This window comes from Triturus cristatus, chromosome 9 (genome assembly GCF_964204655.1).
Source record: "Triturus cristatus chromosome 9, aTriCri1.1, whole genome shotgun sequence".
Lineage (NCBI taxonomy): Eukaryota > Metazoa > Chordata > Amphibia > Caudata > Salamandridae > Triturus > Triturus cristatus.
In genome coordinates, this window is record NC_140592.1 from 922,744,454 (window position 1) to 922,766,931 (window position 22,478).

General features: G+C 43.5%; 1 protein-coding gene across 1 annotated transcript in view; it reads right to left on the reverse strand.

The window, feature by feature from the left end:
- Positions 1 to 22,478, reverse strand: part of PPP4R4 (protein phosphatase 4 regulatory subunit 4) — a 2,085,322-nt gene that overhangs the window by 1,526,159 nt on the left and 536,685 nt on the right. Inside the window, exon 5 of the mRNA XM_085626471.1 lies at positions 14,736 to 14,809. Coding sequence (XP_085482597.1) covers positions 14,736 to 14,809 — 74 coding nt within the window. The remainder of the gene's footprint in view (positions 1 to 14,735; positions 14,810 to 22,478) is intronic.

Consider the following 22,478-nt stretch of genomic DNA (forward strand, 5'->3'; position numbering starts at 1 on the left):
AAGGAATGGCACTGGGTAACCTCAGAGGAGAAAGTGTTAAGTCACAGTACCAGTTGTAAGTTAAGTAGAACACCATAGGTAAATACACTGATACATGTCACAACAATACAGTAAACCTAAGAGATGCTCAGGCTTAAAGGTATGAGCAGTTGAGGTTGATGTGTTGAGCCCTCAGTAGACAAGGTCAACAGACGGAGACCCTAGGACACCTCTGCATCCAGACCAGAAATTATCTGAGCAGGTAAGAATGAGCTAAGTATACCTGTAGGTACCATGCACAATAAGCACAGTAAGGCAGGAAATAGAGGTATTCATGTACAAGAAAAGACTAAGAAGAAACAAAACAAATGTAAAAAAACACATAAATCGGGAGCAAAATAAATGTAATATGTAGCAGAGAGTTACAACAATTAACAACCCACTACCAAGCACAAACTCTATGCTAGAGTGGCCATATGTACTGGCTGTATTGCACTTACGGGCACCTATTATGTCCCAGAACTGGACTAGAAACAGGAAGTGAGTTTGCAAGTGTATCAGTATTTTTAGCTTTCCAGTGCTCACGTTTTTTCAGTCTCTCGTCCCTTTCTCAACAATCTCCACCTGCATCCATTCCTATGCCTGAGCCCATGTCTGAATCCTGACAAGTGACTGGGCCTGGTTTTAATGGGAAATGCTTATCAAATATCTTTACCAGCCCACAAGCAGAAACAAATTCTGCGGGTTCCCATGATATATCAGAGATGTCATAATCCTTCTAAGCCTCCTGGTAATGTAAATGGCCTTGATTACCCGTGAGTCAACAACAGACTCACCTTGTAGAACAAGTTACTTACCTTCAGTAACGCACTATGTGGAAGAGACTATCTAGCTGCACATTCCTTACCTTTGAATTTCCCAGGTGTAAGGCTGGATCCGGAAACTTTTGCTGAGCATTACCCCTTGTGCCTGCTGTGGAGGGGCTCCATTTGGCTCTGAATGATGTTGTCGGCATCATTAGCGTCTGTTATGACATTGCGGTATTTATATAGGAGCCACCAAGTTGCGTGGATGCCAGTACTTTTCATTTTTGCCACGCCAGAAGCACAGAGCCACGAAGTAACTGATGTAGTCCTGTGAAAAATTCGGGCCCTGAAAAGGGGGAGTAACCCTAGCCCTACAACATTAGTCCACAAAGCGGGAAGGCATGGGTGGGGCTGAAAGGAATCTGCAGCTAGACAGAGTCTCTACCAGATAATGCATTACTGAAGGTAAGTAACTTGTTCATCTGATAGAGACTACTAGCTGCAGATTCCTTACCTTTGAATTAGATGCCCAAGTCATACCATCCCGGCAGTGGGTTGTGGACCCATACCACAAACTAGGAAGTCCTGCAGGACAAAACGGCCAAAATGCCCGTCCCTGCAGACCTGATAGCACAGGCAGTAGTCTTTGGCGAATGTGTACAAAGATGCCCACATTGCTGCCTGACAGATGTCCAGGACTTGGACACCCCGAGCCAAGGCCGTTGTCGCAGCCTTTCTCCTGTTCGAATGGGCCATTCATCCCTCAGGGGGCTGCTTCTATGCCAAGTCATAGCAGATCTTAATGCAAAGAATGACCCAGTGAGAGATGGTCATTTTCAGCACTGCCCTTCACTTCTTAGCTTCCACGTGCCCCACAAAAAGTTGGTCGTAAGTAAGTAAGTAAAAGATTTATAGAGGTACGAATGCCAAGGTGTCTTGGCCCTAAATGTAACCTGTAACGTGTACCGTTTCAGGGAGGGAACTGTTACATTTTCCTATGAGGGGAACAGCCAGGTCTTGAGCATTTTCCTAAACAGAAGTCTGCTAGGTTGGATCCTAGTAATAACCAGCAATTCATTCCAGAGCTTGGCTGCCCACCACCCGGAACTCTTTTGTGCGGTCAACATAGAACAACAACGCTCTTTTTGGGCCCAGTCGGTGGAGACACTTCTCCTCTTTAGAGGGATGCAGGGAGCAAAGAAGCTGGGCAATGTGATGGATTGACCCAGATGGAATAGGGTCACGACCTTTGATGAAAAGGTAGCTCGGGTGCGAAGCACCACTTTGTCTGGAAAATATATCAGATAGGGAGGCGTGCAAGATAACACCTGCAACTCACTCACCCTCCGGCCAGATGTAATCACCACTAAAAAGGCAGGTTTGATGGTCAACAGCCAAAGGGGACAGTTATGTAAAGGCTAGAAGGGAGCACACTTTAGGTAGGTGAGGACCAAATTAAGGTCTCACTGTGGCATAACAAGGGATGTGAGTGGAAACAAGTGAGCCAGCCCTTTGAGAAACCTATGTACAATTGGAGACTTAAAGAGAGAGGGGTGGTCTGGCAGCTGTAAAAAAGCAGACAGAGCAGAAAGGTAATCCTTGAGAGTTTCCAAATCAGAGCCCTGCTGGGCAAGGGTCAGAGTGAATAAGAGAACAGAGGAAAGAGAAGCAGAAAGAGGGTCAATAGACCTTTCTGTAGAATATAATACAAATTTCTGCCAACAGTAGGCATATACCGTCTTAGTGAAGGGCTGCCTGGCCGCCAAGATAACGTTACATACTTCCGGAAGAAGGTAAAAAGCCATCAACTGCCGGTGCAAAATTTCCACACATGGAGGCGCAGAGTTGACAGGTTCGGGTGGAGAACCCTCCCCTGCTGCAGCGACAGACAATCTTCCAGAAGGGGCAGCCTGATCGGAAGATCAATGGTCATCTTCAGAAGTTCTGGATACCAGACTCTCCTCTCCCAGTCCGAAGCCACAAAAATTACTTGGGCCTGGTTGCTCGTGATCTTCTTCAGAACCCTGGGCAGGAGTGGTATGGGTGGAAAGGCAGACAGTATGCCTGAGCTCCACCCGCGACTAAAGATATCTCTGAGCGATAGCCGCCTTGAAAACTCCAGCATGCAGTATAACTGACACTGTGAGTTCTCTTTGGAGGCAAACAAATCTAACCAAGGTTCTCCCCACTGATAAAAGAGACTTTGCGCCACCTCCGACTGGAGACACCATTCGGGATTCGTTAGGCATCGAAGGTTGGTCCACTCTGGCATTCAGAGAACCTGCCAGGTGTTGAACCACCAGGGTTATGCCTTGCTGTTCCAGCCATGTCCCGAGACACAGGGCCTCTCGACAAAGTGTTGAGTACCCCAACCCGCCCTGCTTGTTGCAGTACCACATGGCGGTGGTGTTTTCCGTGAACACCTCCACTAGCTTCCCCTTTCAATGCCAATAGAAGCGCTCAGAGCTCCAACAAATGTATGTGGTGCCCCGACTCTGCCAGGGAACTGTGTCCCCTGATCTCCACCTCTCCCAGATGGCCACCCCATCCCAGAAGTGATGCAGCTTTCATGACTGTGAGATCTGGTTGGGGAAGGGAGAGGGGTCTGCCATTGACCCAATTGCGGTTCGTCAACCACCACTGCAGATTCCCTCCCATATTTATTAGCTGGGTTCGACTGTTATAAACAGATCCCACAGCACAAATTCGGGTGGAGGGGCACACATCGGACCCCATTAAGATAGGTAGAGGAACCAGACAGGGATGCCCCCTATCACCGCTCTTTTTGCCTTGACGCTAAAACCTCTTGCCTGCATTATAAGGCAGCGACATCGAGCGGCGGCATTAAGATTTGTCCACCGTCCTGTAAGCATTTCACTCTATGCGGATGATATGCTACTTTTTATTAGGGAACCACAGATTTTCATGGCTCCGATATTACGGGAATACATCCGATTCTGACTATTCTCGGGATTGAGCATTAATTAGATGAAGTCTGTCGTCGTGCCGCTGACTGAGAAGACCTTCCCGCACCCTATAGAGTTCCCTCTTGTATGGACAACAGAACCTGTAAAGTATCTACGGATATGGGTTCATCGGGACCCTGATAAAGTCATATAGGAGAACTATGGTACGGCATGCACGGTCCTGGAACAGCAGGTGACCAGGTAGCCATCGATGCCTCTATCATTGGCAGACCGCATTGCCCTCATTAAAATGGTAGTCCTACCACGATTTCTGTACCTGTTCAGCAATATACCTGTAAAATTATCCAAATTCTTCTTCAAAACAGTCCGATCCCTGCTGATATGACTAGTATGGGGGTGTAAGCAAGCCCAAGTGAGCTGGGGGACCCTCACCCTACAAGAGAGGGGGTTTCAGTGTACCTGACATGTATCTATATTACCTCTGTGCCCAAGCGCAGCACGCACATTATTGGTACAAAACTCCCACACGTTGCGGTCGAAGACGGTGACACACATTGCATTCCACTGCGATCAATACTGGCACAGTTCAACAGGGGAACGCCCAAAAATTAAATAAATTCTATAGACACAATGATATCGGCATGGCAGGCGTTAGGCCATATAACTACGAAACTACCACTATATGCTCCCCTGTTAATAATTGCGCATCATGCGGAATTATCAGTGACACAGGAAACGGGAACTATGCATACACTGACGCTGGCTGGGATTCACAAAATGCAAGATCTATACCTAAATGGATATTTTATTCCAGAAGATGACTTAAGTTATGTGCAGAACAGAACACCACTATTTATTTTCATCTTTCATAGACTAAAAAAGGCAATACAGGCACACTACAACACATTTCCTGCCGAGCCACCAGTGTCACAGACCATTCAGACCCTACTAGTCAGCCCAACAAGATACAAACTAGTCACCAAACTTTATCGAGCAGCTAGAGAGGAGAAAACCACAACCTGAAACAAGCGTTTAGACCAGTGGAACACAAGACTGGGCCCGCAGATCACACAGAAAGAGTGGGAACACTGCTGCCAGCTCACACACGCAACCACGTCAAACGGAAATCTGCAAATAATCCACTTCAAATACCTTCACCAGGTTTATCACACACCACACAAACTATTCAAGTATGGTTTCCGAGATAATGATGCATGTAAAAGATGTGGGATGGGTGCAGTTTTTTGGCACCTGGCCTGGGAGTGCAGACGGGTGGCGAGGTTATGGGCCGAGGTGACACGCTGGCTGATTGTTATGACAACATTATAATAGAATGCACACCACATATATGTCTGCTGAGTCATACGCCATTCTTGAAGGGAGGCATGGGTAAATATGTACGAATCGCCTTGTTACTGGCCAAGAGGAGGGTAGCGATGAAATGGCCCGACTACTGAACAATGGTTGAAGGACTTAATATATCGTAGGGAAAACCTTGTACTATATGTTGAAGAGTTACCTGCTCTATCAAGGCCCAAATATATCTTAGAACTGTTACTACAATATTTACGATCCACCACACAAGACAGGTCATCGGGCAATGGAGAACAGTAATGCTGTATATGTAAACTATTTATTATATAGATACAATGGTTCTGTTGGGGAATTTTCAATTGCTTTAGAGTGTTCACAGTATATATACATTATATGTAACATATATCCATAAATTAGGAAAACAGGGAAGAAAAATAAAACACACCCAAGCGAAATTTCAATCGGTATTTTTTTAAGAAGGAATAACGAATAAGCTAGGCTACAGTGATACAATTGAAAGACTTGTGGAGAAGGAGTGACATGTAGTGGTAAATACAGACGATACACTTAGTATATGATAAATAGAGAAATCAAAAAAGATTTTTTGGGAGGATACAATTTTTGATTATGTCCATATGATTGTTCACATACGCTTCATGATCCTGTATAAGTTAATTTGTGAACTGAGACGTTGTGTAGACTCATAGTATGCGTCGACGTTTCGACCCTGTGTAAAGCGCAATATTTAATAAGCGTCACGGCGGGTCTTCCTCGGGACAGTGGGGTAGGTATGTAGCCCTGCGCAGAAGGTCAAGAATCATTGCGCGTGCGTTGGGCTTCTTAGTCCAGCAGAAATAGATATGATTTGACCTAAAAAAGTACAAGAATCGTGGCGGTTTAGGCATATTTTTCTAAGGTTAATACTTGTGGGCCAGTCGGGTGATTTACACGATCTGGTGTATGCACGTCTCTCCAGTTCTCAGTCCGATGTATATGTAAATTAGATGTGTGCGGTTATAACACTGAAACTGTGTTTTTCTGAGGACAAATGAACCCATGCAATATGTAGCCCTGAGTTGTTTTTGCTTCTGTTTATTTTACTGTCATCTTCTTTACTGAAATATATGTGATTCTTATACCTGTAACATCAATATGCCCAAGACCTAATAAAAAAAATATATATTTTGAAAACCTGTTGGTAAAATACAACTTAACAGAAAATTGATATCAGTGAACATTTGATAATAATACAGGCCAAACAACATTATAAGATGGCCGCCACCGTAATATGGACTTGTGAAAGAGCACTATTTGTAGTACATTATTAATTTTTATGGAGAGTTGTTGGACCAATCAATGTTTCTTCTATTACATGATATAATGTAACTGACTAAGAAGTGAATCAACATAGAAAAAGGCCAGGAGGCTTAATTGTGTGTGTTGGTTCTTTTTTGCAAGCTTTAATAAATTGATTCATATGCAGCTTTAAAAAAAAACCAAAAAAACACCACTGCAGATCTTTTGCAGTTCCTTCTGAGATCTGAACCACATCGGAGAGATTTCCCTAATACTGTGCCCACTGGAACTTCAGGTTTCACTGCAGAGCCTGCATACACCACTTTGCATGCTTTACCAACAGGATGCAGGAGGCCATGAGGCCCAACAGCCTCAGTGTCCGTCTCACCGAAATCCAGGATAGAGGCCGAAACATCGGAATCATAATCTGAATATCCTGGACTCACAGCTTGGGAGCATAGACCCGAAACTGCACTGTGTCTAGAACAGCTCCTATAAAGAACCCTAGTGAATGCAGGAGGTCCGCCGTAGTCTGAAGGTGGAAACAACAGCCTGGTGGAGGACGCCTTCAACAGCCAGTCATCGAGGTAGGGGATGACTGACACCCCTAACTGGCGCCGATGAGCTGCGACCACCGCCATCACCTTGGTGAACACCAGAGGGGCACTGGTAAGGCCGAAGGGGAGCACGTTAAACTGAAATTGCTCACGGCCTACCTTGAACCACAGGTGACACCTGTGACATGGCAAGATGGGGATGTGAAAATAGCATCCTGCATGTTCAACGCTACCATTCAGTCTTCTTGGTCTAGGGCAGACAAGACCTGAGCTACAGTGAGCATCTTGAATTTCTCCTTCTTGAGGAAGAGATTGACGGTCCAAAGATCTAAAATGGGCCACAACCATTTGTTCGTCTTCGGAATCAGAAAGTAGAGGGAATAACAGCCACTGCCTACTTCTCAACCCGGGACCCTTTCTGTAGCTCCTTTGGGCAATAGAACTGTAACTTCGTCTTTGAGCAATCTTAAATGATCCTCCACCAGCCGTTCCTGATTTGGCAGAATGGGAGGAGGAAAAGAAAGGAAAGGCAGAGAATAGCCCTCCTGAATGATCTGCAAGACCCACTTGTCTGATGTTACGGACCTCCAGTTGGGGAGATGATGATAGATTCTCCTCCCAACTGGAGTGGTGTGGTCTTTCCGAGTCAGATTAGGAGTGCTTGGAGCTGCCGAGGGCAGGGTGGCTGAAGACTTTTGGCTTCAATGCCTAGGTCGGAATGAACCACGTCCAAGCCTGCGCAGGACGGTGGCCGGGATAGGGCTGACACGTCTGGAAACCCCTTTCGTTTCCAAGAAAGGAGCGGAAGGTAGACTGGCCACGGGGAGTAGAAGAGAGGCCCAGGGATCTGGCCATAGCTCGACAGTCCTTGAACCTCACTAGGGCCAAATCTGCCTTTCCCAAAAAAGGCAGGTTCCATCAAAGGGCATCTCCATCAAGTTTGCCTGGACATCACCCGAGAAGCCAGTTGTCCTAAGCCAGGCATGGCGCCTCAAGGCCACTGTCGTGGAAATCAATCTGCCCAGCGAATCTGTCGTATCAAGGCCACACCTTATGATGAATTTTGCTGCATCTCTCCAGTCCTTAACTGCCTGAGAGAGCACAGCCTGGGCCTCCTCCGGGATTTGTGGCAGCACTTGAGCAACCGTTTCCCAAATGGAGTGGGAGAAATGGCCCAATAAGCACGTGGTATTCAGCAACCACAATGCCAGTCTGGAGGAAAAAAACATTTTCTTCCCAAATGAATCCAGCCTCCTGGATTCCCTATCCGGAGGAGCAGAAGGGAACGTGACCTGTGACGTAGAGGCCTGCACCATCAGACTTTCAGGGGTGGAGTGTTGACTCAGGAACTTTGGGTTGCGCGGAGCTGGGTGATGGCGGCATGCAATTGTCCTAATCTCAGGAGTCCCTGTGCTAGCCTTGGACCACGTGCTTTGAAGGACATCAGTAAGTGCTTCATTAAAGGGAAAAAGTGGTTCTGAGGAGGAAGCCCCAGGCTGAAGCACTTCAGTCAGGAGCTTAGTCCTGACCTCCACTGAGGTCAGCTCCAGTCCAAGGACCTTGGCTGCCCTCTTAACCACCATGGCATAAGATGCCCCCTCCTCCGTAGCCACAGTTGGTGGAGAGAGCATGCCAGTATTTGGAGAAGTATCCAGTCCACTGGCTTCGCCAAGCACCCTATACCAGTCCAACTGCTCTGCAGAGTCATCCTGGTGTTCCAGAGGGTCAAAAGAGCCACCCATTCTTTTACCGAGCCTAACACGTACACAAAGTATTCAGGCGACAACATAGAACCCTGGGTTCAATCGACATCAGAAATGGCATCGAGTGACGTTGTTCAGACTCCGTGTCATCGAGGATAAGGATGGAGCTGGCACTGGCGGTGCCGAAGGCACCGACTTTGGGTCCGACCCTGAGGGAAGTCACGGTGGCATGACTGGGGTCGACCCAGATCCGAGATCGGATCTCTGAGGCCCCACCGACACTGTGGCCAACTGCATCAAATTCGACAGGCCCCTTCTGACCCCGTGGGACTCAAAGGCTCACCAGAGGGGATGGCCACTCAAATACATGGTGCATGGCCTCGTAGAACTCTTTGATCTGGGTAAGGGTCGCTCCGGTTACTGGAATAGATGGAAGGTGTGAAGTCGACCCTGGCTCAGCTCCCTAGAACCGTGCCTAGAGTGTCGGTGCTCCTAACCTCCTTTGTCGACAGAGGAAAATCAAGGTGAAGCTGAAGTCTGCTCGGACTTCTTCTTCTGCCTCTTACCAGAGTGTTCCGATGACCTTGAGTGGGATGAAGAGGACTTTGAGCTCTGAGAGCAGTCCTGCGACCTCCTCTTCCTTGATCGGGACCGGGACCTCCGTGGAGTCTTGCTTAATCGAGCAGGCTGTTGGGCCACAAGGAGCTTCAGAGCCCTCTCCCGTAAAGTCTTAGAAGCCTTGGCCCGACTGTCCGAGCACGACTTCAGATCGTGGTCACGTTCGAGACAGACGCAGACGAGGTGGGGATCAGTGACTGTCATCATGCGGGGACAGGCCTTGCACGGCTTAAACGCTGTCTTCCTCGAAGACATCCTCGCACACGATGAAAAAAAATCAGTAATTCGACAAAAAGTCGGGAAAAAGTCTGTCAAAAAGTGGAAGAGGAGTAGCTCTTCCTGTATTGGCTTTTAACTGGCGCAGAAGGAAAAGAACTGATGTCTACGCCTGAGTCGTGCCTATATAGGTACCGCAACATCATAACTGATGCTAACTATGCCGACGACGTCATGTGGAGCCGAATGGAGCCACCCGACAACGCGCAAGGGATATTTCTCAGCAAAAGTTTCCAGATCCAGCCTGACGCCTGGGAAATTCAATGGTAAGGAATCTGCAGCTAGAAGTCTCTATCAGTGTTCAGGGGTTCTGCCTATCATGAATGGAGGAGGGTTGAAGTAGAGGCTTTAAGTTGGAACACATGGAATACCAGCTGGATGTGCCAGTGTAAGGGAAGTGCAAGTCGAACAGCTGATGTGCCCACCTCCGTTTTACTGAAAAGGTCCTACAAAATTTAGCATACACTTGAATAGGACTCAGCAATTGCTAAGGGTTTTCTGGATAACCACACCCTGTATCTACTAGTATGAAGGTGTTTTGCTTCCATGATTATCTACAAATCATTTATGTTGTGCTGTCCATTGCCACGGATGTTGATGTGCTACCTTTTGGATGGTATGAATAAGTTGTAGAACTGTCACAGAGGGGACGGCAGAGGTAATCTTGGAAGGCCAGATCTGGGGAAGGAATCTATATGAGCAGATACAAAATCTTCCTTGAAATGAGTGCAAAGAATTACTATAGGCAAACTCTATGTAATCCATCATAAACAAGTGTTTTATTACCAGTGTTTAGTACCCACTCTGTTTATCAATTATTTCCAAAAGAGGGCCATGAATTGTGTTTTTGTCCATATCAATTATATCAGGAAGATCTTGTAGATGAAATATGTGGACTAAAAAGATTTCAACTAATTCTACTGTTGGGGGTAATTTCTGAGTGGAATAAAGAGATAAATCGTAATCAAATAATCCACTGTGTTCATCAGTGCTGTATACCTATTGGAAGGAGGCAGCGCCAAGATTAAGCCCATTGAAATCATGTTTGTGGATTGCATTGGAGTTTATAAGTGATCCAACAATCCTACTGTTGTTGTTTGAGAGGCTTTGATTGGAAGCAGATCATGCAAGTCTTGATGCATTCTTATATCAATGGTTTTAGGTGAGGGCACCAAAAATAGCTACTTTTCAGCTAGAACATCTTCCTAAGTCTTGTAAGCCCAGTTACCGAAGAGTCAATCAATCAATTAATCTTTATTTGGATATAAGAATATCCATAAAAGAGCATAACACAAAGAAACAAATAAAACATTGCATGTTTAAGTCAATATACACATAATTAAAAGCAATAAAAACTTCACAGCTTCTACAATTAAGCAAAACAGCGTCACTAAACCGTCATGGACGTGAGAATTAGGTAGAACCACTAGGGAAGTGGGACTCTGAATATAGCAGCATATTATGATAAAGTGCAAGGATTTGACAAGTTGAAGCGGGATAATATATCATAGCCCGGCCCAATGTAAACAACGTAAGACTCCCTAATAACATTAGACCAGCCATTAAACAATATTAAACGGATCCTAGGCTGGTGCAATGTTAAAAAGGAGGCAGAAAGTATGCATTAAAACTGCTCCCGGGACTAATTAAAGAATAAGAAACATTCATCATAAAATTAGCTAATAAAAACAAGAAACCCAGGCTATGTTGAAGCAACATATACATCTGTACCCCATGAAAACGAGGGTGGCTACTCCTCACTTCTAGTATTCCTTAGTTTTACATCTGATCTTAAGAAATGAACAGCGTAAATGGGTCTGAGGAAAGTTTCAGGAATAAAAGTGCCACCTTAACCTGGCTCAATTCGGTACGTCTTAAAATAGTTTTTAAAAACAATGACCTTGGGTACGCATAAAAGGGACAAAGAAAAACAAAATGGAGAGTATCTTGCGGAGATCTCTGATCGCAGCCGCAAGGTCCCTTTGTGTCAATGTCTGCTGTGAACCCTGCAGGAACTGATCAAATATGATGCAAAAGATTCAGTCTAAATCTGGTCATTAAGAATCTATCATGTTTGTTGTATATATTAGACAGATAAAATTCCATTCCCGGCAATGATTTTGTTAGCAGGTGGGCTCTCACTGAGACTTTCAACAGTTCTCTGTCCTCCCTTTCGCATGCTAAGCGCCGTAGAAATTCAGTCTTTATAGCACCCTTGTCTCGGGAAGTGAGTGTAGAGGGCTCATCAAAATAGTTGGCATAACCCAACCATTTCAGGGTATCCCTTACATGTTTGAGCCAGGGTATCCGATGACCTTTGTTCCGAGCAATACAGTCCTCAAGTATTTGTCTGCTTAGACTTGCCTCAGGGTTAGTCCATATTTTTATCCAGCATGTAATAGGTTTAAAACTTAACCTTTCACTAATATAGGTGAGGCCTAGCTCCTCATGAACAATGTGGGAAGGCGTACTTTGGGGTACTTGCAGGACCCTTCTGAGGAACTTATTTTCCTCAGTTTGAATCAGTGACGTGTCTCTGAAGCCCCATACCTCACTCCCATACAGAGTCTTGGCGCAACATACCGAAGAGTCCTAACATCATTTCACAACAGTTTGTTGAATAGATCTGCTGACTAATGATCTTTGTAGGTTCTCTTTGCATCCTTCGTTGGATCACTGTATTATGGATTATGATGTGAGGTGAGGTGTAAATCACTTAAATTTCTTCAGTTAGTCATAAGAGGGCATCTGTCTTGCCAAGTCTGCACCCATGTCTAGAAGTGACTACATAGTTGAATTGTGAGAAAATGTGTGCACAGGGCATAATGGGCATTGGTGCACTTCATGGAAATACGATTAAAAAAATTCTTATAGTTTTGTCCACACTGTGATCTTAGGATGTGCTCCTAATGCATCAAGTGGAAGAATGTGTCTTTGATTGCTAGTACTTCTCTGTCGTACATGTTGCAGTTTCAGTTTCTGAGATGGTGTATGAACCTATACCTGAGATGGCTGCAGGATAGAAAGCTTGAATCTTGGAATCATATTATGATTTTACTCCTGTTACATAATAAAATACATTGATTTCTACTACAATAGGCACTAATACATCAGGGTCTCTCATTAATGGGGCTGATGCTAAGTCTACGTCCTGTTTTAGAAATGTTTGTTCTTATTACTAAACAAAGCAAGATCCTTTATTAGTCTTGCATGAACTGCAGATACAAATTGGCAAACCAGATGAGACTTTGTACTTTTACGAATCAAGGGGTTGGCTCTTCAAGCATTGCTTACATCTTAGAGAAGTCCATACTAATTACTTATCAAAAAATCTGAAAACCCAAGAAAGTGATTCTGGGGGATTTTAATCAGACATTCCTATGGTTTAGGGTACAAAGTGTGGCTGAGATTTCACTGACATGAGTGCAATATTCATCTTAGAGATGTTGGAGTATATTAGGATGTCATCTAAGTATACCACCATGTAAACATTCAGAAAATCAGTAAAGATTTAGTTAATAAAATGTTGGAAAGCAGCCAGAGTGTTAGAAAGCCCAATAGACATGACCAAATATTTGAGAGGTGACCACATCTAGAATTAAAGGACATTTTCCATTCAGCCCCCTCTCGTATTCTCATACGACTGTTTGCTTCTCTCAGGTCAACTGTGGTAATCAAGTTGGAGTGAAATAAGATTGAAGGGTAACTATTTCACATTGTAATTACATTTAGCTCTTAATAACCAATACATGGTTTGTATTCTCCTTTACCTTTCAAAATAAGAGAGAGAAGCCCCCAGCTAGTGAGGTTGAATGTCTGAAAAAACATTGCTTCAAATTCTCTTTCAGGTTTTGGCACAGCATGTCATCCTCCTTTCTTCTTCTGATGCTATTTGCAGAGAAAACATTTCAAATTTTGTTCTCAAGCAAAATATGATAGTACCCTCAAAGTTAATTTGCTTGATCACACGATACTATGTCAGAAAACTTTATGATAATTTTTTTTCAAACTGGAAGGGAACTGAGAAATAGGAATGATTTGCTTGTTTCCTTTAAGAATTTATTTTGAATTTCACAAGTTCAGCCTAAGAAGAAAATGCAAACTTTTGAATTTTCTTATCTGATGTTATTTAGAATGTTGAGGATGTCAATATTTCTTTCAAACTTCAATTGTACTCCTTAAAAAAAAATCACTGATGAAGCCTAAGACAATCAATGCAACCTATGGGACCAGTTGGCTTTGGCAATTATTTTGAACCATGCTGTACATTGCATCTATTTCTTTCTCTGTGGACCGCATTCACCCTCACCAGGTGAGTGCGTCCATGGGGGAAGAATTAAATGCAGACAAAGGTAAGAGCGGTCCATGGAGGAATAAATTGGTGGAAGCATGGGTCCACTTCCTTGATGACTGTAGAACTACAGGAGTGATTCCCTCCATTGACACCAATTGAGCCTGAACCCCCTAAATGTAGGATAGCTTACATAAGACAGGCTGAGAAGTTATGACCCTCTTACAGCTAGCACGGTTCTAGTGAGGATCTGGACACCTAAGGGATTCTAGTTCCCCCGACGAAGACCTTAAACCCTTTTGGGCTACAGATAGGGGCTTAAATATGCTGGTAGGAAATATGGCAGAGATTTCTCTGTTTCATACAATAGATATTTTTAATACTGCTCGGTGTACCCACTGAATAAAGAGATATCTTTTGGGTTTACCCCAAGGTAGTTTTAACATTCGATCAGGGTCCTAGTTCTATCCAGTAAGTAATTCTTTGATCTATCTCACCCTAAGGTTGAGACCACATTGATGGTAATATCCAAACAAGGTAGGACGGAATTGCCTATGATGACGCATGCCACAATTATGTGGGTGAGGCTTTTCTGTCTATTTTTCTTAGTTGAACTCATTATGGTCATGGCACTCCTCTAGTTAAGATAGTGTAGCCTCTACCACCATATTTGTGGTATATACAGAATGTACAAGAAGCACGCAGAGTTCCAGTGAACAGCTAGTAAAGGGATCCTAATCATAGTTGCAAGCTTATGCATCACAACTACGTAGAGTATGAAGTCACTCTGCAGAGCAGAGCTTTGAACTTGTAGAACTAATCCGCCATGGATAATATTTTCAATGCACAAGTCCACAGCAAAGTTGTTGAGATGGGTATATTTAGGAAAGCGTTTATCAGAATCCATTTCACTTTAACGATATGACAGATATTTTAGACTTAAATCGCACAAAGTAAAATCACGTTACCTCATGCCTGATAGTCTCTTTAGGCAAACCTTCTATAACTGGTAGTAGAGTTTCCAGCCACGCATTACTGACAACTGTAAAAACAAAATATGCATTAGATCATTAAAAAAGTATTGCAGTCCATTATTTGGAACACTTGTAAATATTTGTTTACTTGATTTGGAGAGCAAAAGAATGTCTCAGTGCAGGTGCATAAATAGCAGTAAAAGCTGTGCAAAGTGGAAGTCCGTATAGTTGCATCCGTTTGACTAAAATGTATTTTTAACAGAAAGTAACACGCATTAGCATTAGAATTATCAGTTAAGATAATACACCATATATATTATGGGAGAGTACAGCCTCTCTGTATAAAATTACTACAGTTCTCATAATAGTGGCATAAAATCAGTAAAATATAAAGCAGAATAACACCAGTAAAATTCTGTTATCTCCATTTCTGTTATCATACGAAATGCATTCCCATTTTAAGATCAAAAAACCTTCTATTAATAGTCCTTATGCCATCGAGCATAATTACTGACATAGTACCAGTGTTCAATAAGCATTTTCATTACTTCAGGCTATATTTCTAAACTTCAAATTCCAGTGTATCCTTATTTAATTGAAGAAAGGATAGTTTAAAATAATGCATACCTAAGCAGGACTGAGTTTAAGTCTGCTAACACTCAGTTGGATTACTACCATGCTTTATATGTGGGTCTCTCTGGAAAGTGTATTGTATTGCATCATAGTATTAGTATAGACCTTACTACCCATATAAGGAGCACTGAAGCGCTTGTCTAAGAGAGAAAACACTTCTCAGTGTGGGTATACAGTTGGAAGAGTCTATTTTTGCTTTCAGCCTGTGTTGGAAGTTTTTCCATTAAATGCGTCACTGACGAACTCAGTAGAATACGAGTCTTTTGAAACCTGTCGCAAGGCCATAGTTAGGTCTTCTGTGCTATGTTTCTATCTCTCACCTTTTCAATTTCTGCATTAATTTCCGGTTTAAAAATGCCTTGTCCTTAAGATCCTCTACACCTGTCATAGTCAAGCATTCATCAAAATATGCTCTCTCTGTTTTTGCCTAATCATGCCCTCAACTCTACTTTTTCCCATTTCTTGTTCCTTCCAAATCACATGGGTGGAAATTCTTATGCTTATATAGCCAGTAAAATTTGGAAAGCCATTCCCATTGCAATGGCACTAACCATCCACCATCTTCCATTCAGGAAAAGGCTTACAACCTATATCTTCTATCGGTAAGCAATGGTCCTGTACACTTCATGCAGTCTATCAGGGCTGGACAGGAAACCAAAATCAGCCCTGGCAAGAATGTTCAGATCAGCCCCTTTCAATTCTTTTCCTGTCTCCAGTTTATCCATCCATTCTCATATTTACATTCATCCTGAATCTTCCCCTGATGCAACCAACTTGAGGGAGTGGGAGAATATGACAGAGCCACCATCACCCTCCCTAGGCCTAAAATAACTGGCCTACAATCAATCTAGTCCTGTGGCAAACAAGCATTGGCAAAGCCAATAGGTCTTGACAATGCCTGAACGATTGGCCTCATCAATTTCAATGGCTTTTAGCCATGTTGTCTAGTAGCACATCTGCTGTTCAGTATGGCTGAAAGTCACTGAAAGCCTAGAATCACAGGATGTTAAGCCGATGCCTAGTATCTGCGCCCCGATGTTGAGTTTATTGTCCCGCCCCTCCTAACACAAAAAAGCGCTATGACATGGCCTGCGCTGGCCACATCATAGTGCTTTTTTTAGTGACTTTCAGCCATGCTGACCAGCAGATGTGATGCTAGACAACATAGCTAAAAGACATTCACTTTGACAAGGCCAATAACTCTGGCATTATCAAGATCTATTGGCTTTGCCAATGCTTGTTTGGTGTTGGCAGGGTCTTGCTGAACAAATGTGGAAGTGATAGTGAGAAGCAGTTGAGGAACTTTGAAGTGAAGTGAGGATGTTGCATAACAGCCAGAGCTGCCGACAGGGGAACCAATTTCGAATCTCAAGGTCGGTTGAACAGTTTGTGATTTTGGCCAAATCACTAACGCTTCCCCCTGAGCACAACAATGCATGTGACATTGTGTAATGTAACTGGGGAGCACTTAAAGTGCTACAATAACATTGGCTGGTGTTAGCACTATGGCAAGATGGAGGACAGAACAAGCGCTGCAATACCATTGGATCATGCAATTAAAATGCTTTAAATAGCAGCGCCAAGAGAAATAGTGGGGGGGCAGGTCAAGCAGAGAAGAAGGAGAGGATGGGGAGATGGGCAAGCAACAATGGGAGAGGACAGGATGAAGCAACAAAAAAGGGCTAAAAAGCCAGCTTCATTGAAGCAGGATTAGCAACAAAAATGAATGAGTCATTGTGGAATGTAATTGGTGTGCACTTAACGCGCTCCAATACCATTGGCTTGTGTTCGCACTATGGCAAGACAGAGGATGGAGCGAGCGCTTCAATGCCATTGGATCGTGCAAAAATAAAATAAACAAGTGCGGTTCATGTTTTAACAGCTCATTAAGAAATGCTTGTGTTTATGTGCATGCACATGCATTTTAGTAGCATGTGTGTATGTGTACAAGGGAAACTATGGCAAGACAGAGGATGAAACGAGTGCTCTAATACCATCGGATCGTACAAAAAAAAAAAAAAGCAGCGACAAGGGAGGTAGTGGGGTGATGGGTCAAGCAGGGAAGCAGGGAGGATTGGGAAGTTGGTCAAGCAACAATGGGAGAGGGTGGGAAGAAACAACAATAAAGGGGTACAAAAAATTACTTAACTGAAGCTGGGTCAGTGACAAAAAGGAATTTGTCATTGTGGAATGTGAATGGTGAGCACTTTAAGCACTCCAGCACAATCGGCTTGTGCTTGCGCTATGGCAAGATGGAGCGACCGCTCCAATACCATCAGATCTTGTAAAACAAAAAAAAAAAACAAGTGCTATTCTTTTTTTAACAACTTTTTCTAGGAAAGCATTTATGTATGTACATACACATGCATTTTTGTGGTATGGGTGTATGTGTACAAGGGAGACGGCCAGAAAACATAAGTATTCATATGAAGTGCTTGAAAACAAAGTAAAAATTAGCTGTGTAAACCAGGAGCAGTGTAAGGAGACATGTACTTTGGTCCATGCGCTCTGGGAGGGCCAAACACAACAAGAAGGCATGGCGCCTGCATGCCATGACGAATGGCATCAAAGCAAATGAGAGCAACATTGAAGTTTACCAATGGTAGGATATGGGAAGCCTGTAAGTCCACACAACACATTTCTTGAAGACAGCGCAAGCGCTTTCTAGCTGAGCAGCGCGTGTGCTGTCTAGCCGAGACCTAAAACAATACATTTCTCAGAGGCAAAACGTACTGGCTTTAGCAATGCTTGCTGTGTTTACAAACAGAGAGAATAAGTGATTTGGAACTGAGGTCGAGGCTAGGGAGATGATATGGCGTCCTTTCGGGAGAGGATGTGGCATAAGGGCCAGAGCTACCGACTATGGAGCTGGTAAACCGGGTTCAAGATTCAGCTTCGGCTTAACACCCTTGATTTTGGGCAAATCACTCAATCTCACCCTGCCTACAAAAATGAAAGCATCCATGTGTAAAATAACTGGTAATAATATAAATCGCTTCAGTACCTTCGGATGGTGTTGGCACTATATAGAACTGCACAAAAAAGCAACAAGTGCTTATGTAAAGCACTCCAATACCTTCGGGTGGCGCTGGAGCTATATAAAACTGCACAAAAAATAAAAGCAGAATCGGGGGAGGAGGGGAACTAAGGAAGAGCAGTTTTGTGCAATGGTAGGTCAGCGTGGGCAAGCAGCAATGGGTGGGAGGTCAACCAACAGCAAATGCAGACTGCCACGGGGAGATTAAGTGATTTGCCTAAGTTTATGGTGTCCGTGTGAAAAGTAACTATATAAAACTGCACAAAAAAGTAACTGGTGCTAATGTTAAGTGCTCCAATATCTTTGAGTCAGGGGAGGAGGGGATCTGTGCAACCGAGTTCAGCGGGGCAAGCAGCTGCAGGTGGGAGAGGAAGGGGCAACCTACAACAAATGCTGGCTGCCACGGGGAGATTAAGTGATTTGGCTAAAATCACAAAATGTAGAACTAAGGCCGAGGCTAGGGAGAGGATGTGGCATCTTCTTGGGAGAGGATGTAGCGTAAAGGCCACAGCTGTCGACTACGGAGCGTTGGCTTAACATCCTTGATTCTCGGCAAATCACAATCTCCCTGTATGTAAAAAATGAATGTGCCCTTGTGTGAAGAAACTGGTGCTATTGTAATGCACTCCAATCCCTACGGGTGGTGTTGGAGCTATACAAAACTGCAAAAATAAAAAATTGAAAGAATCAGTGTTAGGCTGGTTTACAAGTGAACATGAGGAAAAACATCGCATTGGCAACCACATTAAAAGGACTACACGCCATGGACACTGAAGGGCAAGCCTTATGACCAGTTGCATGCTGTATGCATTTCATAAATAATGAAAAAAACATATGTCTGTTAGAATGTAGGTTACCATTATTAGTTTGCTTTAGTCAATGAAAATTGTTCATAGACAAAAACAATATTTAAAAACGTATAAAACGTAATGCAAAACCATTAATGGAGTACAATACTTCCTCATCACCACAGTCTTTACGTCAAGACGGGATCTACATCCAAAGAATTACAACAACCTGTAGGCGACCGACTGACCTACTAAAGATATAAAAACGTTTTCTCCTTTTGGTTTATTGAATATACATTTTTATATTTCTGTACCCATGGTTTATCGTTATCTTTTTGCCACAGAACTAGTTTTGTTACAAAGTCATTGTAAACATTTCTCTCAAGAAGAATACAAATGAGTAACCGATTATTCTCCCTGAGAGTACATTGCAGAGGGTCATTATGGCATCTGTAGTTTTTGTTGTAACCTGTTTACATAGAAAAAAACGTCTTCTAACACTTTAATGCAATTGACCCAATATGCACAAAGTTGGTGTCAACTGTATTAAAAGCTCTCGCCTTTAGAGAGCTACATTTACTGCTGATTGGGCAAGCAGTTGGGTGTGGGGAAGGAGGGTCTCAAAATACCTGAATATGCCAACGTCAAGAAAAAAGGTTGGAAGGGCTAAAAGAGCTTACAACAAATTCTGCAAAAACTGCTGAACAAAAATCCACCAAACCTGAAAGGCATAGCAACCTTGCCATTACTCATGGCCTTCTATTTATTTGGTATAATTTAGTCAAGCCAGTTTAAAGTTTTAAACCATAATGCAAGTCCCCAGTTCTCATGTCTCACTGGTGTATAGAATTCATAATGAAAGGAAAATACAAATCCGCAAAAAATCTGAAAGAAAACAATGTGCATGTGCCACTCTGTCATAGGGACTAGACACTAATTTTCCATATATATGTCACCAAACATAGTGAAGGAGGGGCACTAGAAAAACGGGGGAAAAACCACAAAATGCAGCACAGTGGAATGACGATCCAATAAACAAGTGCCTTCACCCCCATCCTGCTGTTGTCCAGACACCCTCCTTGCCTTGTTCAAAGCTGAGGCACGGTAATTGGGCTCCTCGCCATGCCCAGGAGAGAGGGGTAATATTTGAAAAATATGTACCCCACTGGACGAGTGCAGGGAGTTGGACCACACTACCCTAACTTTTACGTTGCCCAAGTGTGAGGAGTCAAAATTAGCACCACTCTAAAAAGTGCGGGTGTAGTTGTGTTCTTCCTCGTCAAAAGAGCAAGAATCTCGGGTGTTAGGAGAGGGTATTTACCTGTCAGCTCATAACAATGTTCAAAGCAAAGTGACAGGTATCTTAAAATCAACTGTTTTCTTTCAGGCTTTAGGAAGAGATTACCATATTTCGCTGAATCTTTTGTTCTCTGAAGCTTTAAATTTACGCGTGTGTAAGTCATTTGTCTGCGCATGACAGAGCAAAATGGATTATGGCTACTATCGCACACTGAAGGGGGTCAAGCTACTTGCTATGACACCATGTCACAAAGGTTTTTTACCGACATGTAGCAGCTCCCACTCGTGTTTTGGGGCACCCATGCTACGTGACTAGTCCAAACGAGACTAACTGCTAATTGACAACATTTCTGTATGTAGCACACGACCATATGCTATGCTTTTATTCGTGCAGACAGTTCAAGCATACTCCCACTTTCTTTTGATATAAGATATTATTGTCGAGTTGTCTGACAGCATTTGCAATTGCTATCCCTGAAACTACAAGGGAGGCCCTAATATCTAGCCTCAGTAATTTGAACTAAAATGGGACTCAACCAGGCCCAGCTCCAGGAATTTTGATCTGGATGGGTCAAGGGTGCATTCGGGTGGGCCATGGCAGGCCCAATTTTGTTGCATCAGGAGGGAGACTACAAGCCCTAGATTACATCATCTCTACTTCCAAACAGGCACTATCATAAAAGGATAGATTCTGTGTTTATAGAGAGTATGTAGAGTTACTTAAAAGTAGGAGCCGATACCTGTACATTGCACATTGCCTTTAACAAAAAAGCCTTGAATTATGAATCCCCAAATGCTGCTTTGGTAATTAACTGCATCTGTAGGCTTATTGAGCTACGTGTGTATCTGTATGGTTCATGGTGACTGAAACTGTCTGAGATATGTTTGTTTAATTTTATCCTTATCTCCATATGGTTTTCAAAATGATCCTGTCCGAGGGTGTGCTTAGTTGAGTGATGCACTGCAGTGTTAACTACATGGGGAGTGTTATGGTATTGTGCATGAGAGCTCAGAGTGTTTCTCTTATCTTTTTTTTCTGCAACTAGCATGGCGTCCAAGTTTCCCAGGTCCATGTTAGCAAGGCCAGTCCATTTTTGTATTCTTATTTAACCTAGTATATAATTAGAACTATAAGTCCCAGAATTCTAAGAAAAATGAAACTGGTCTAATTAGTCACACAGAGACCTGGGAAACTTGGTAGAAAGTAACTAGATGCATAACAGCAGGCAGGAGTGTGTTAGACCTGTAATCCTTAGGGTAGTCTTCTCCCAAAGCTTTTCCCTGCTTTCCTCCGCTTTTTGCTGTATCTTTTTGTTGGCCTTAGAACTCTGAGCACATTGCCACAGCTCACCAGTGCTAAAGTGCATGTGCTTCTCCCCTAAACATAGTGACATTGGTGTATACCTAATTAGCATATTTAGTTTACTTATAAGTCCCTTGTAAAGTGGTATACCATATATCCTAGATCTGAAATCTAAATGCTACTATTGGACCTGCAGCACTGGTTGTGTCCAGTGGTGGCAGGCACAGGTCGGGGGTGGCGGGACGGAGGGCGGCGGTGGGGTTTGGGATGAGGGGGTAAATTAAAAAAATTAAACTTACCTCCTCCCCACGTCTCTCCTCTGTCGTCTCTCCTTCATCGCCTCTCTTCTCACCGTCCCTCTGCTCAGCCGGAACAGGAAGCACCCAGGCTCCCCTAACCAATCACAATGCTGCAATGCAGTGTTGTGATTGGTCTGAGCCCCATGGTTTGGCGCCCAGCCGGGGAATGGGAGCCTGGGCACGTTCTCCACCCAGGCTGTAATGCAGCCTGGGTGGAGAACATGCAAAGTGTGCATGACTGTTTGTCCACCACTCCTTCCCCCTACTCTGAGAGCAGAGCAGCCCACCAAGACGCCGCATCCAGAACAAATAAAATGATAATAACAACAAATTATTATCATATTATTTTCCCTTTATTTACACTGGTGAAAGCAGTGA